Below are 15,707 nucleotides of genomic sequence, written 5' to 3'. Positions count from 1 at the left end.
AAGAACAATGGTGCTTACAAAAGTGGAGGGTTCTGTATATGAGTGTGTGAGATGTGTCGGGAAGCCTCAGTGTGTGCATGTGCGTGTTCTTGTTCGTGCGTGTGTTTGTGTGTGTGCGTGCATGTGTGTGTGCATGTGTGTTCGTGCGTGGCTGTTCAGCTCATAATGGACAGTGCTGGCCCAGTAAATTGACACTGCTTGGCCAACCCCCTGTTTCATCACGTGTGCCGAACTCAGCTCAGACGCATGGAAAGACATCTGGGACAATTTTCCCTTCTTTTCCAATCACTGCTGCTCTCTTACGTGTCATTCAGTATCAATGCCTGAATCCTAACATAGATGGGAAAATAATGGCAATACTATACAGAGTGGAACTTGGTCTTAATTTGTCATTCACAATTAATAATGTGTGAATACTCACAGACCAAACAGTCTTTTTGTTTACCAGTGTGAGTGTGTCAGTCATGGTGTGTAGTCCAGAGATAGGATTAGGAAAAGCGAGTCATGATGAAACATGCGCGCGCACACACACACACACACACACAAACACAGTGCTTTGACATACTGAGTTTGTTGTATGGAAACTGTTGACCAGATGCGTTCCATTAACATCCCATCATAAACCTGTTTGTGTCAGAGACTGTATTACAGGAGCTTTCACCCTTCAGCTTCATTAAAACTGGATTAACTCTGTTTGGATCTAGATTCTCCCCTCGAATCAGTGTTGCTTTGCCTCCACTCTTCCCTCCAATTCTCTCTCTCTCTGTCTCTCTCTCTCTCTCTTTCTCTTTCTTTCACTCTCATTTTCTTTTGAGGTCACATTGTGGTGATACGGTGGCATGCATCGCGTTTCCAGTCCAGTGTTTAACCACAGGTGACCTGTTGGAGAGTAGAGTAGTTGGCTTGGCTCAGCATAGCACAAGTTGTTTGTGTCTCTCCTTAACTGTGAGGGATCACATGCTTTCTCTTTCAGCAGGAAGTCCGCGCTCGACAGATTTAGGCATTTTAGACAAATTATTTTTTCGTTCTGCACACAGCCCTGATGCTGTCAGTCCAGAAGACTATGGTGCACGTAGCTGCAAAAGGAAGGGGTTTCCATCTCTGTTAATGTCCTCCCAACACTTCAAGTCCAGTGTCCACGTGATAGCTGTGGAGTGCTAAGGGAAAGGTCATGAAGACTGTGACATATAAAAAACTAAGCCTTTCATTAGGCGTGGAAGGTGTAAATGGTGTAGAAAGTACACTGTTATGAATTTGCCCTGTGGTATGGATTTTGCCCTGTGGTATGAATTTGCCCTGTGGTATGGATTTTGCCCTGTGGTATGAATTTGCCCTGTGGTATGGATTTTGACATACCGTGCTGACTGGTAAAGCCCTTAGTGGGCTTTCATTGCAGCGAATTTCGCTTCGATCTCATTCAGGTTGTATGGGGGCAAAATTCGTTCTCAGGGAATCTGGCAAAGCAAGCAAAATTAGGATGGCGAATCCCCAACTTTATGCAAATGAGAACCACGTGAGAACCAGTCAGTTCAGTGTGTGATGTGTTTAGTACATGGCGTTCTTTAGAGAGGCGGGAGTAACAAAAAAAGTCTGACCAAGATGGCGGAGGCTAAAGGCTACATGTAGCATGAAAACGTATATGATGTATATGTATATGATTAAAAGATGTATGGGCAACAATTTGTGTCTACATCAACACAGGTTGTTGTTTACATGTTACATGAATGTAGTCAGAGCTAGAACAGTAGAAAAAACTCTCTCAGCGGCTCTGGTCAGGGAAAATAGACCACTGTAGACCTTCATTTAAGCACCCGAACTTAACTGCTGCTAACAGGATACCCAAAATGCTTGCTGTTTTCATGACCACGCCCCCAGGGCGAAAAGTGGTAGGGTGAAAATCGCAAGGTGTTTTCCTGTGTGGAAGGCTAGACAGTAGGGCTGCTGTGATTGGTCAATGCAATCGATGACGTTGACGCTGAAATTGCGTCGACATCAGTATTTTAAACTTACGCATCATTGTTTTATTTTTATGAATTTTACCTTTTTGATTTCTAAAACGCTTCAGTTTATTATGAGAAATGTTTTTCTTCAATATCACTGTGTAATTGCTGCTATGGCTGCCACCAACGACTATTTTTCTATTGATCGATCGAGGCATTTTCCAAAGGCTGCCCTTACGAGAAAAAAAGTCAGCGGTGGACAGATATAACAAATGCAATCACTGTGTTCTTGTTTTTAAAATACCTCTGTACTATGTGAAATATGTCTTAGTAATACAGTTAAGAGGACAGTAATAACTGCCTTACAGTTGCCATACCAGTGCTTTACCCCTTCAGAAGCATTTATACTGAGATTATAAGAAAAACGAATATACCATGATATATACCGCTATCGTCCTTGCTTCAAATTATACCGCAATATAAATTTCAGGCCATACCGCCCAGCCCTGCCTTTGATACATATACACTGTTTTCCCATGTGTGTGGCACTGGACTTAATCCAAATTTGTCCTGTTGGTGTTAAGGACAGGCCTGTGTCTGGTGTTTGTATCAAGTTGAGAGAGTGGGTTAAAATCACAGGGTATCTACAGCATTGACGTCAATTCAACTGACTTAGTCACTCAGCATGGCAACATAAAAAAAGACTCAAGCCATACCCTACTCTAAATGCACACACAGAAACAGCCACATACATACATTTTTTCATTTAGTAGATGCTTTAGCGACTTCCAAGTTAGGCAAAATACAAACCAAGCCTGTTGTCATTAAGCAGCTGTCTGTGGTATAAGTGCCCCAGCTAAGCACAAGAAAAGCTGAAGGAAGTAAAAGAGTGAACTATGGACAGATACAGGTAGAAACAGTGTTCATTAACATGACAGATACAGGTAGAAACAGTGCTAACAGACAGGGAATACAAAAGTCCAAGTAGTACAGTGATACAGTATAGTGCATCTGAGCTACCAGTCCTTGGGCTCGAGCGTATGGGGGTGGGATAGCTCATAGCTGTACAGGTAAAAGTTTCACGGAAGAGATTCTTTTGGCGCCTCTTGAAGATAATGAGGGAGTCTGCAGACCAGAGGAAATTGAGGAAGAGTCCGAAGAGCCCGGTTTATGACTTTCTGCTGTGTGGTGGTGGAATCACCAAATGCTGTTCCCTCACAGACTGTAGTGGGTCGGATGGAATGTAGATCCTAATGAGTTGCACAACATGTGTAAGTGTAGTTGCACTGGTTGATCTGAAAGCAAGGCTTAAACTTGATGTGGACAGATAGAGGGGCCAGTGGAGAGAGATGAGGATGGGCTTGATGTATGTTTGCTTTGGCTAATTCAAAACCAGGTGTACAGCAGCATTTTGAATCATCTGCAGCGGTTTGGTAGCACATAACAGCAGAACCACCAGAAGAGAGGTGCAGTAGTCTAATCTTGAGGTTACAGATACCTTGACAAGCAGTTGGGCAGCATACTCTGGCAGATGTTGTCTTATTTTCCTGATGTTGTATAGAGTGAATCTGCATGATCAGTCTACCACAATGTGGTCAGTGAAGGCCAGCCTGGTCATCTATCATCATCCCTTACTTGGACTTTGATGGTATTAGTGAAAATGGGCCAAGCGGGAAGGAGATGCTGTGATGGATTGAAGAGCTGGATGGGATGACCAGGAGTGCTGTCTTTGAGAGGTTCAGCTAAAGGTGGCATTCCTTCATTCAGGCTGCAGTGAGGCATGCAGAGATGTGTACTCAGATAGTGGTATCCTCTGTGGGGAGGGGCAGGTACAGCTGGGTGTCATCAGCATAGCGGTGGTGCGAGGGGTGCTGCTGGACAACAGAGCCCAGTGAGGTGGTGTACAGTTAGAAGAAGAGAGGTCTGAGCACCAGTCCTTGAGGCACTTCAGTTGTTGCCTAATGGGATTTGGATACCACACCACTCCGTGACACCCTGTAGGATCTCCCTGAGAGGTAGTACTCAAACCATCTGAGTACCAGTCCCATGATGCAAAGCTCAGAGAGAGTGGACAGGAAGATGCATGCTCACACATATAGCCACACCACACAAATACACTGACAATCAGAACACACTGCCTCTCTCTGTCTGTGATGTCACAGATCATCATACACTGCCTCTCTCTGCCTGTGATGTCACAGATCAGAATACACTGCCTCTCTCTGTTTGTGATGTCACAGATCAGAATACACTGCCTCTCTCTGTCTGTGATGTCACAGATCAGAATACACTGCCTCTCTCTGTCTGTGATGTCACAGATCATAATACACTGCCTCTCTCTGTCTGTGATGTCACAGATCAGAATACACTGCCTCTCTCTGTTTGTGATGTCACAGATCAGAATACACTGCCTCTCTCTGTCTGTGATGTCTCAGATCATGATACACTGCCTCTCTCTGTCTGTGATGTCTCAGATCATCATACACTGCCTCTCTCTGTCTGTGATGTCTCAGATCATAATACACTGACTCTCTCTGTCTGTGATGTCTCAGATCATAATACACTGACTCTCTCTGCCTGTGATGTCACAGATCAGAATACACTGCCTCTCTCTGTCTGTGATGTCTCAGATCAGAATACACTGCCTCTCTCTGTCTGTGATGTCACAGATCAGAATACACTGCCTCTCTCTGTCTGTGATGTCTCAGATCATAATACACTGCCTCTCTGTCTGTGATGTCACAGATCAGAATACACTGCCTCTCTCTTTCTGTGATGTCTCAGATCAGAATACACTGCCTCTCTCTGTCTGTGATGTCTCAGATCATCATACACTGCCTCTCTCTGTGATGTGTCAGACCTGAGAGCATTCCTTTGCCAACGCAAATCCACACAGAAGGATTGAAAGTCATATGTAAAGAGGAAGCGTAGCTTATTTATTGTTTTCTTCCTGTAGAATCAAAAAAATTTCCTTTGATTTTTGTCTTTCCTTTCTCCTGGACACATTCGTGTCATTTATACCCTTTTGTGGTCTGAGCCACCTCACAGGAGCAGACAACCAAGTCTCTTAGCAAGTTCATTGTTTCCTGTGCACCAGATGAATCCAGCACTTCATGTGTGTCCTAAAACTGAGGTATAACCTTTAAGGCCTGGCAGAAGGCTCACACAGGATGGTCAAAAGTCTGTCCTCCTAAATCTGGCTTTATCAGCTCTCTGAAGAGACAGTGGAGTATCCAGTGGCAGAAATGGATTTGGATTGATTTCAGGAGTAAGCAGTCAGTTGCAGTTAGGTGATAAATGATTAAGACCATGACTAGATAATGATTAGAGCATGTTGCATACACAAACACCAGTTACTGCTGACAGCACTGCCCCGTCTGTCTCCTCAGAGAGCAGGGATGGAAAGTGAAATGTCTTTCTGAGGAATGTGTGTGTTTTTTTGCTGTTGTGTGGGTGTGTGTTTGGGGATGTTGTGTTCTTTATGATACCAAAGCCTGGGCTACATCCACAGCTCTCATTACCAAATAATATTCATGCCCCTCTGAAATTGCGCTTCAGCCTCGCTTGCAACACATTACGTTGACAGTTTTGGCCATCGCAGTGGCAAAATCTCCGAAGGGAAAAGGGCGATAAATGAGGTCTCTAGGCTTGTCCTCAGTGTTTGGTCCAGGTCACTGAGTAAGAGCTGAACCCACACATCTCTTCCTCTCTCGTTCAACTGTTATCCATTAACAAGTATGAGCACACATTGATGTAATGGGAACTGCACTGTATCAACTGTTCTCTGGTCTTAGCCCGTTTCTGATTCATTAGCCTGGGCCTGAAATGAGTCGTAATGTCTGAACTTTTACAGCGTGAACGGGTTGAAAAGGCTTTTTCAGTCAGGAACCAATCAGCTCCTGAGACATGGAAACAATCAGTCCCTACCTGAACCAAAACAACGTTCAGCCTCACATGTTAGATAGCTTGGCAGGAGTCCCTGCTGGCACAGGCCTGGCCTGGCCTGGCCCTCTGTGGTGAAATGGTTTGTTTTGGGGGAGTATCGTAGATACTGTTCAGCTTGATTGCCTATCGCTTACTTGTACACTTTTTTCATCTTTCCTTGAACTACTTTCATGACGTTATTTTGGAACGAATTTGTCCAGCATCTAGTAGGAATAACATAATTTACAGTTGTTTCCTTGTGGGATATTTCCGTGGCCACGGGATATGTGTTTAACCTGCTTGATTATATGAGGCTCTCGTCTGGTGTATTGGACCAGAAATGTTCCAATTCAGAGCAAAACGTAAGGTGGAAATCAACATGAGAGGTCAGAAATATGAAGGAGAGATTTACTCAGAACTCATTCAGTGACCTTTCAGAACACTATGTTCGTTATTAATTTGCTGTGTGTTTTTCTGCTTTAGACAGAGGTCATTTATTATAGATCATTACAGCATTACCTTCTGTCCCAGAAGTTTTATGGTGAACTTACGGCAGCATTTTGAAGCTGATTTACTAATGATCTGTTCAGATGAATGTGCTTTACATCTGAGCCCTGAGGGAGAAGATGTGATGCAGTGGCACGTCTCCATGGAAGCGGTCTTCCTGTGAGTCTTATCGGGAACCGAGGTGGGCGGGTACATAAGGCGACATCCAGGCCTTTTAAGGATGCTGAGCACTGTCTTTAGTTTCTACAGCCAGTGACCAGAGGCCAGACATTTCTGAGCTTTTTTCCTTGGCAACGTCCAGCACTGGTCAAGAGAGGAAACACACATGTTCACAAATGCCCCTCACACACAGTCCTGTTCAGCACACAGACTCATCAGATTCATTGTCATCAAAGTTCAGCTCACATCTCCAGCCAAAAACATTCAGCTGACATGGACTGTGTAGGATTGTGTAGACAGTGAGTGTCAGTGAAAAGTCACGCTCTCTACTGGTAACCATCTGAGCCGCGGATGACTTTTTAAAGAGGTTTTGGATGGAGACGACCGTTAGTCGCGAACTCAGCCGTTTAGAGAAACTCCCCATGCCCCTTCTGTCTCGAGCAGAGGAGTAATCTGGAAACAGAAGGCTCTTTAGATGCACCCAACTCTATGGCATTTATCGGATAATGTACCTAATGGAATCCTGATGCTCTGAGGCTTTTTTATTGTCGTCATCAAACTAGCTTTATTCTCTATATAAACCGCTGTAGTTCTATAGTTACATGTCTCTGTCGAACTGGGTTGGATGACATACAAACACTGGTTGTGTGTGATTGTCTTCCCGGATCAGGTTTATGTATTTTGGAACAGTTTTGGTTTCGAAAGTGCCCCACAGCCTTCCCTTTTCTGCTTTACGCAAAAAATCATGAAAAAAAACCTCCGCTCTTGTGTGAAGCATCTCCTAACAGTCATTTGTTAGGTTAATACAGTGTAATCCTGACCCAAGTTCTGCTGTGGAGGGGGATGTGTGTAAGCAGCGATCCAGGCTCGTGAATTTGGCCAGGCTGGGTATGGCTCATTGTTGTAGATTTATGTGCTCCTTAGGAAGAATAGACTTCCACTCTCTTGCGTGTACTTCCTAGGAAAATGCGACTGACGGGAATTTTGATTGTCCTTCTGTACTGATCCACTCAGGCTCAGGCTGACTGTGTTGACAGGGATGTCATTGACTAAAGCATGTATTTTGCTATCTCTGTAATGCTGTAGAGGAGGAGGAATTACATACATTACATTGCTTACACACGCACGCACATGCACACTTGCTCACACAGTGTGTAGATCGGACTCATTTACATATCCATATCAGATTGTGAGAAAAGCAGGGTTAAGGTTAGAGGGGGAGCAGTAATATTCTATTCCATGGTCAGACGGTCTGTGTGTGTGTGTGTGTGTGTGTGTGTGTGTGTAATAATGGTGAGGATCTGTGGTGTAATTGTGGATGTGTCTTAGCTGTGGCCAAAGGACAGGCTGCTTTCATACCGACTCCTTCTTATGTCTCTCTGACTACCATTCAGTCAAGGATTTTCCATGTGTTTTTTGCTTTACCAGCAGCTGTGTGAGTGTCTGGATTACTTCAGACCTAGAGCAGGCCAGATTAACCCTGCCCTGAAGAACACAGGGCTTGAGAAGAGACAGGCCGTTATTAACTGCTCCATTTGCTAATTTGTTGAAACTCGTTAAGTTTTGTTTTGAAAAGGTTAGGAGAATTCCATCAAAGTACGGTTTTCTGGGGGTTTTTTCTCCCAAATGGAGAGCTTTGAAATGAGTGTCCTGCACACATGGCCCTGTCTGGCTGAGAGAGAGAGAGAGAGAGAGAGAGAGCGACAAGGGGGGGGGGGGTCAGATCATGGTTTCTCTGGCTTGTCTGACCAGGCCCAACAAACAGGCTCTCGCTGTTACCATGGCTTTCAGATTGGGATTTTGTGAATCACTCACTTAGCCAGGTCTCATTTCTGATGAGGATGATGATGATGAGAATCTTAAAAAAGGCCATGGCAACGATGGTGCCTGCTGTACCCTTCATACTATACTTAGCAATGCCAAAGTCTGCATGGGTGAATCCCACAGAAATGCCAAAGTCTGCATGGGTGAATCCCACAGAAATGCCAAAGTCTGCATGGGTGAATCCCACAGAAATGCCAAAGTCTGCATAGGTGAATCCCACAGAAATTGTGTTAGTCATGCTGTCAGCAAATTTAGAGAAGCAGTGTGAGCCTCTGCACCACTCACTGCCCAGGACTTGACCAAATATGATAGTAGAGTGGGAGGATTTTTCTTCATAAACTGTACTGTATGCCCTGTGTGTGTGGGTCTGTTTCATTTGACTACACACATCGCATGTGGCCTCCACTGAACAGGTTTATTGGCCTCGCTGTTGTTAAAGTGATAGTGTTAACTCGATAGTTCTCAGTAATAGGAATGACTTAAAATCAGAAACTCCAAATCCAGAAGTCTCAAAATCCCCCTACACAGAGGCCAACATTTTGCTAAACATTCCGGAAGCTATAGCTCAAAGCAGGGTCATGACCTCTGACCCCTTCCCAGCCCTCCACTGGGGTTGCTGTCCATGCGCCCTGATTTGTTTTTTCCTCTCGCCCACATATGTTCATCTGAATTCCCGTCAGCGCTTCACCGAGCCCTTCAGAGCTGTCATTCAGTGAACTTGGGAATGGATCGCTTTGAAACAGCAGCTCCCGACATGAACAGGGAGCGTTTCCTCACTTCAGTCTTCTCTGTAGAATTACCCTAAATGTTAAGAGCAAAGTCATTAGGTTAGAGAGACTGAATTTCATCATTTCTACCTGGTCTTTGAAAGTGAGACATATTCTGCTGAATGATTATTCTAAATGGAGTAGCACTTCTCCAGAAATTTCCAAGAATGATCTTGTCCTGTCCAGGATGTTTATACGACTGCGTTGAGTAATATAATAAAACAATTATATTTTCATATGCATTTCTGGTAAAATCACATAGTTCTCGCACAAATGAACAAATCTTTCCAGACATTTGTATGAAAATTCTGTCTGAGTGGTCAGAACTGTGAGCAGTGATGTAATGTACACATTTTGGCTAATCATTCATTTTTTGTTAAGAATAAATAATTGGAAATTTGGCTTAGAGCAGACATGCTTTTAAATAGTTGAAAACTGGTTCATTAGTGTTGTCACAGGTCATTCATGAGCGATGAAAAGCATGGGCCAGAAAGAGGAAACTGATGACTACCATTGGCTTACCTTAAAGCCCTTAGAAAAGTTTTTATATGGTGGACAGGGTCACTAGTAGATTTACCAGTAGACCAGTAGCAGGAATGACTTACAGTTTTTAATGAATGTAATGAAAAGTGATTTGTGTTTCCCCGCCTGTTTAACTCTGAGATGCAGTCAAGGACAGTCAGTAACTTTTCTGGCATTATTCTGTCTCTCGTCTGTCCACAGGGATCTACCTACTGGACATGATCTACATTGACTCAGCCTATCCTGCTTCAGATAGCATCATAGAGACAGAGCAGCGAACCAATCAGATGAACAACCTTCTCCGAGTCATCTCTGACCTGCAGATGTCCTGCAAATATGGTAAAAAGGCAACACATTTGCCTGTACTCATACATAACCCCATATGCTCTTCCATAACCCCATATGCTCTTCCATAACCTCATATGCTCTTCCATAACCCCATATGCTCTTTCCTAACCCCATATGCTCTCCCATAACCCCATATGCTCTTCCATAACCCCATATGCTCTCCCATAACCCCATATGCTCTTCCATAACCTCATATGCTCTCCCATAACCTCATATGCTCTTCCATAACCTCATATGCTCTTCCATAACCTCATATGCTCTCCCATAACCTCATATGCTCCTCTATAACCTCACATGCTCTTCCATAACCTCATATGCTCTTCCATAACCCCATGTGCTCTTCCATAACCTGATATGCTCTCCCATAACCTTATATGCTCTCCCATAACCTCATATGCTCTTCCATAACCTCATATGCTCGTCCATAACCCCATATGCTCTTCCATAACCTCATATGTTCTTCCATAACCTCATATTCTCATGTATAAGCTCAGATGGAGGCAGGTGGTCCAAATAGAATGTTAAAAATTGTGATGTGTCTAATGGAAATGGGTGGGTGAGGAAGGTATTTTGTTGTTGCTATTTTTTCCAGTTCTGTAGCCATGTTTACTCTACTCTCCTGTCTAAGAGCAGTTATCCAGCATCAAGTTCAAAATGCAGTGCAAAAGAATCCAATCCTGCTGTTCTCTTAAGTCTGACTGTTTATAAAGTTCACCCTCCATCAAATTCAAACTAAACGTAACATTTCCACATTTCCCACAATGAAAAACGAAATACACATCAAATTGTAAAATAAAAAAGAGAGAAAACAGGAAAAGAGAATGTTTGTGTCTCACCATAATTAAATCTGCTATTGTGTCTTTTGAGTTGATGAAATCATCCTTCATCCAGTGTTCCCGGTCAATTCACCAGTCGGTACACATGGCTCCGCAGAGATGTGTGCATGTGAGAGAGACACGTGTATTATAGCATTGTTACGGGACAGCTCTCAGGCCAGCTGGCCGTGAAATTCTCCCAAGCTGTGCTTTGAATGGCAGCTCACAGAAGGACAGTGTGTAAAACACAGTCAGATCAGTTTGCCCTGATCGCTACAATGGTATTTATTAGCATTATGAAAGATAGAAACTGATCCTAGATCAGTGCTCCTATATAAAATATTTGACATATACGACTGTTTGTCCCACTAAACACATGAAGCCGCACTACAGAGCAGTGTTCAGCACTGTCTTTGATTGACATTGAGTAGGCAATATGAGGTGCTTGAGTCTTGCTCTACCGAGGCCTCTGTTTTTTCTGACCTCCGCCCCTGACTGCCTCTCTCTTCTCCATCTTCTGCAGACCACCTGGTCACCCTGCCTCATGTGCAGAAGTACCTGATGTCCGTTCGTTACATTGAGGAGCTTCAGAAGTTTGTTGAGGACGATAACTTCAAGTAAGTATGAGGCCTTCCCTCCCTGCTTCACTAGCACTCTGAGCCGGCAGAGCTGCATCCCAGTCACACAAAGGCAGGAACTCTACAGGTTTGGGGGGAGATGGAAAGGCTAGGCTAACAGGAGGCCCATTCATCAGGTCTGGTCACTGAAAACTAAGCCTCAGGTCATGCCACTCAGCACATGTAGTTTAGGGTTAAGGAGGGGATGAGAGGGACTTGGTTCTGACTCATACGCAGGAGAGATGGCAGACACCCCGAGAGCGTCATCAACAGGACATACTGGGGTCACCTCTATTGGACGCAAACTGATTGGTTGAATTTTCTGCGCGTTTTTTCAGTGCATTGAGCTTCTTCCATCTTACACTGGCATGGTGTGTCAGACGCATACAGTCCTCATAGTTCCCTCAGGAAATATCACATGAGAAGAGTAAGAGAAAACAGATCATGTCATTTGTTTGTGTGAAAGATGCAACATCATACACTCTTCCTTTAAGTGTTATGATGACTTCCTGACAATTTCATGTTATATAGAAATATATAACTCATTGACAACTACCCATGTCAGCGTGAATACTCTGCTCTACAAAATGACTGAATTACAAAGACTTTTGTGCCAGAGCACAGTGACTGTTTCAGAGATTGGTGTCCAAGTGATCTCTGTCTGACAGCATAGTTTGTTGTTGTTTGTTTTCTGTTTGTTGTTGTTATTGTTGCAGCATTGATCTGTGTTTGTTTTATGTGAGAGTTTCCAGGCGGCTTTGTCAGCAATCCAGGAAATTTGATGGTGATTTCTGTACAGAACTAATGTGTGCAGCTACTCAGAGAAACCTCCTAAATGCTAACATTTTGACTTTCTGTGCGAACTATATTTGCAGGAGGTTTGAACTGTTCTGAAGAACTTTCATAGGTATCATATACATATGATAGTTTCATATATATATGTCAAAACCCAAATTACGACATTTTCAAGCTTCATCAACCAGAAAATAAGAAATCGGAAAATGGCCTCTGGAGGTTGCATGCATTCTGTTTTAGTTGCCTTTGGAGCTCTCTTCTCAGCTGGGGCAGGACAGAGCATGTGGTCGGTTTGATCATCAGGTCTGCATTGGTTCGATCATCAGGTCTGCATTGGTTTGATCATTGTTGAATTTGAAATAGACTGTCAGACTGATCTGAGAGAGAACCTGATGTCTGGCTGCCTGTCTTGTATTTTGGGGGAAAGCAGCATTTAGGGAGAGAAAACACAGCAAGAGTGAGCTGTCTTTAAACTCATAATAGAAAACCTAGAGGCAGGTGCAGCTCCAGGCTGAGAAAACATTGTCTTTAACATTCAGTAAACAGCTGCACATTCCTCAGAAACCATCCGATTAAAGGCATTAAACTACCGAATCACCAGAGCTGTATGGCAGGACTAGAGTGTGGATTCTCAGTGTCTCCACATCCATGTCCACCCGTCCAGTGAACAGACTGCAACACATCTCTGTCTGATCCATCCCGTGTCTCAGAGAAAGTGCAGTTCATTCTGAAATGTTCCCATCACGCACTGTTTATTCACTTCACTCCACACGTTCCTGTCGCAGAATCTTAAGAGTAATTACAGATGAATAATTGAGGAAGTGATGGAATAACTTGTCACTGTCCTGACCTTTTCTTGTTTATGTGGCTGCCTGAGTGATAACGTACAGGCATGCCTCCTCTCATTACACATTGTCATTTCTGAACCCTGCCTCCTGCTCAGTTCACCGCATATGTAAAATGTGATGTACTATGTGGCAAAAATACAAATCATGTTTTGTAAACATTTCTAGGCAGGACAGCTGCTACGACCAAAATATTTTGGATGCTTTGCGTCATTAACTCATAGTTCACACTAAGACTTCGACTCATCAGAGGTTTCACGCATGGGTCCATATGACAAATTTTTGATTCAGTTGGATTTAGTTTTTCAGTAAACTGATATTTACCAGTTTTTTTTGTTGTTGTTTACAGTGAGTGTATCAGTTGAGGATTTTCACAGACTGACCAAACTTTTAAAAAAAAAAGAAAAGAAAACCAAGACCCTTAGTTTTAGATGCTGCTTTTTTCCAAACAGATTCAACACAGTTACACAACACTCAAAGGAAACTCTGTGTGTATTTAGTTTGTCTGTGTGTGTTTACCCAGTTGGTATTAAAACCACTTCCTTGTGAGCTGCCTGGTGATGCCGTCATCACTGTTAACACCACAAGACATGGATGTAGTCCCGACAGCATTCTGGTGGAAAATCCAAAAAAAAAAAAAAGAAAGTTGATGTTTTTGTTTGGAAAATGCTGGGCACTGAGGGTTGCACTGAGCCCATACTGAATGTCTTTCCACTGTCACCTGAATGAACTGCCTCTTTAAATCCTTCATCCCCTCAAATCCCAGAGGAAACCAGTGTTTGACAGGAGCTTAACAGGCAGACAGGTGGGGACATTAACTCAGTGGCATGACATGTGGGGTATTAACCTGTGTGTTTGTAAGGTGATATGAGAGGACATTGGTTCACTGGACTGACACATTGCTCATTTACCCACTAGACTGAATCAGGATGTTTAGTCTTTTTCATGACGTCCGCATTGATTGAGGTCACATTTGGTTTGATATTTAAAGGGACAGTTACTCTCTGATTTGACTCAAGGGGACATTTATCTACTACGTTAATGTACAATGGGACATTTATCCATTGGTGTAATTGTGTGGATGTTTCTGCTTTAGCTTGACATCTAGTGATATTAGTGTGATGACGTGTCACATGGGGCCTGTTGTCCTGTGGTCTGACTGAAGGAGACATTTGTCCACCTGACTGATCTAGGTCAGCACATTTGCCCAGTCACATTTGTCCACTGCTCTGGGCAGTATTTCCCTAGTCGACTATATCTGCAGACATAAATCCCTGATGCTCTGATGATTAAATGCCCTTCACACATTTTAAAGGGGACCTGGGATATTTTAAAGGGGACTTGGGATTTTATTGAGAAAAAATATAGCCTTTGGAATGTATTTTTAAAAGAGAGAAACTGGGCAGGTTCTGTTGCTTTATTCATCTGCTAGTGTCTTAGGTTTTTCCTGAATGAGTATATTTCTGTACCTGTTCCTTGCACTGGGCCTTTCTATCTGTGTCATTTTCAGTTTCAGTTTCAGCTGAAATCACTGAAAACAAGTGGCCCACTGACTGCCTTGTTTCTAGTTTCCATAGTTAAGCATTTCCATTCTTAAGTTCAGTTTTCATTACAGCACTGGTAGCCTTTTCTCATCTCACCATGTGGTGAAAGTATCTTAAGCCTGGAGAGGCCCTGGTCAGTCAGGTAAAAATACATCTAAATCCATATGGTTCCCGGCAGGGAAAACAACTGTGGCCGCTCCTTCAGTATATCAGACAGCCTAATGTCATTTGCAGAATTGTCAGCATTATTGCTGCTGATCTTACTCAAGTCTGTGAGAGATCCTGAGGTCAATGCAGTAACGCTACAGCACAACAGAAAAATAAAGAGGTGAAAAAATCAGGCAGTGGTAAAACCGTGTGTGTTTCTCATTACTTTGTCTCAATAACATAGAAGAATAATATTCTGCCATAGTGTTTATACAACACATAAGAACAGATTAATGCAACCTATGGAAAATGTTATTTTTCTCCACTGTTTAGACAGAGTAGTGAAAAAACAGACTATCACCCTTGCATGAGCGAGCTGTTCTTTCATCTGGACTCCCTTGTGTGGTCTCCAAGGTGTGTGAGGCACACCTGCTCCCCATATTCCAGCCCTGGCTCTAGGTAATGTTTGTGTATGTTTCTGCTGAGGGAGCTGGGGCCAGCGGTCACAGTGAAGGATTGCAGCCACTCTCCTAGATGAGGACAGTCCATGAGAGAGAGAGAAATAGGTGATGGTTGCGGCTTGCCATTTGATCTCCATGGAGACTGGCTGCCTGGGACTCCCACCGTGGGCTGACCTTCTTACAACCTGTGTTCCCCGGCAACAGAGGACATAAACAACAGCACGGCCTATTGATGTGAATTCTCTGTCATGGCTCTGGCTATGCCCCCTGTGCTTCACTCTGTCTTTGTCTTTCTGTTCATGTCAGAAGACTTTCTGAGAGTTGGACTGGAGATCTGTAAGGAAGCGTGTTCCTCCAGTTTGGGAAACTCTTCAGATGACCTCCTGAGCAATCTGTCTGCTTTAAGTAGACAGTGTATTCCACCCTGTCTCTGTCTCTGCTCAGACAGGCACTGACTCTGAGCCACGGGCTCTGAGGAGAAGATTCAAAACC

General features: G+C 43.5%; 1 protein-coding gene across 5 annotated transcripts in view; it reads left to right on the top strand.

The window, feature by feature from the left end:
• LOC115812840 (ras-specific guanine nucleotide-releasing factor RalGPS1) overlaps nucleotides 1-15,707 on the top strand; it is a 99,835-nt gene that overhangs the window by 70,171 nt on the left and 13,957 nt on the right. For all 5 annotated transcript variants that reach the window (XM_030775399.1, XM_030775362.1, XM_030775372.1 and 2 more), the window contains exons 8-9: nucleotides 9,845-9,982; nucleotides 11,330-11,423. In XM_030775399.1, the coding sequence (XP_030631259.1) occupies nucleotides 9,845-9,982; nucleotides 11,330-11,423 (232 nt within the window). The remainder of the gene's footprint in view (nucleotides 1-9,844; nucleotides 9,983-11,329; nucleotides 11,424-15,707) is intronic.

This window comes from Chanos chanos, chromosome 1 (assembly GCF_902362185.1).
Source record: "Chanos chanos chromosome 1, fChaCha1.1, whole genome shotgun sequence".
NCBI lineage: Eukaryota > Metazoa > Chordata > Actinopteri > Gonorynchiformes > Chanidae > Chanos > Chanos chanos.
Note: the sequence above shows the minus strand (reverse complement) of the source record. Positions and strands in the feature narration are given on the sequence as shown.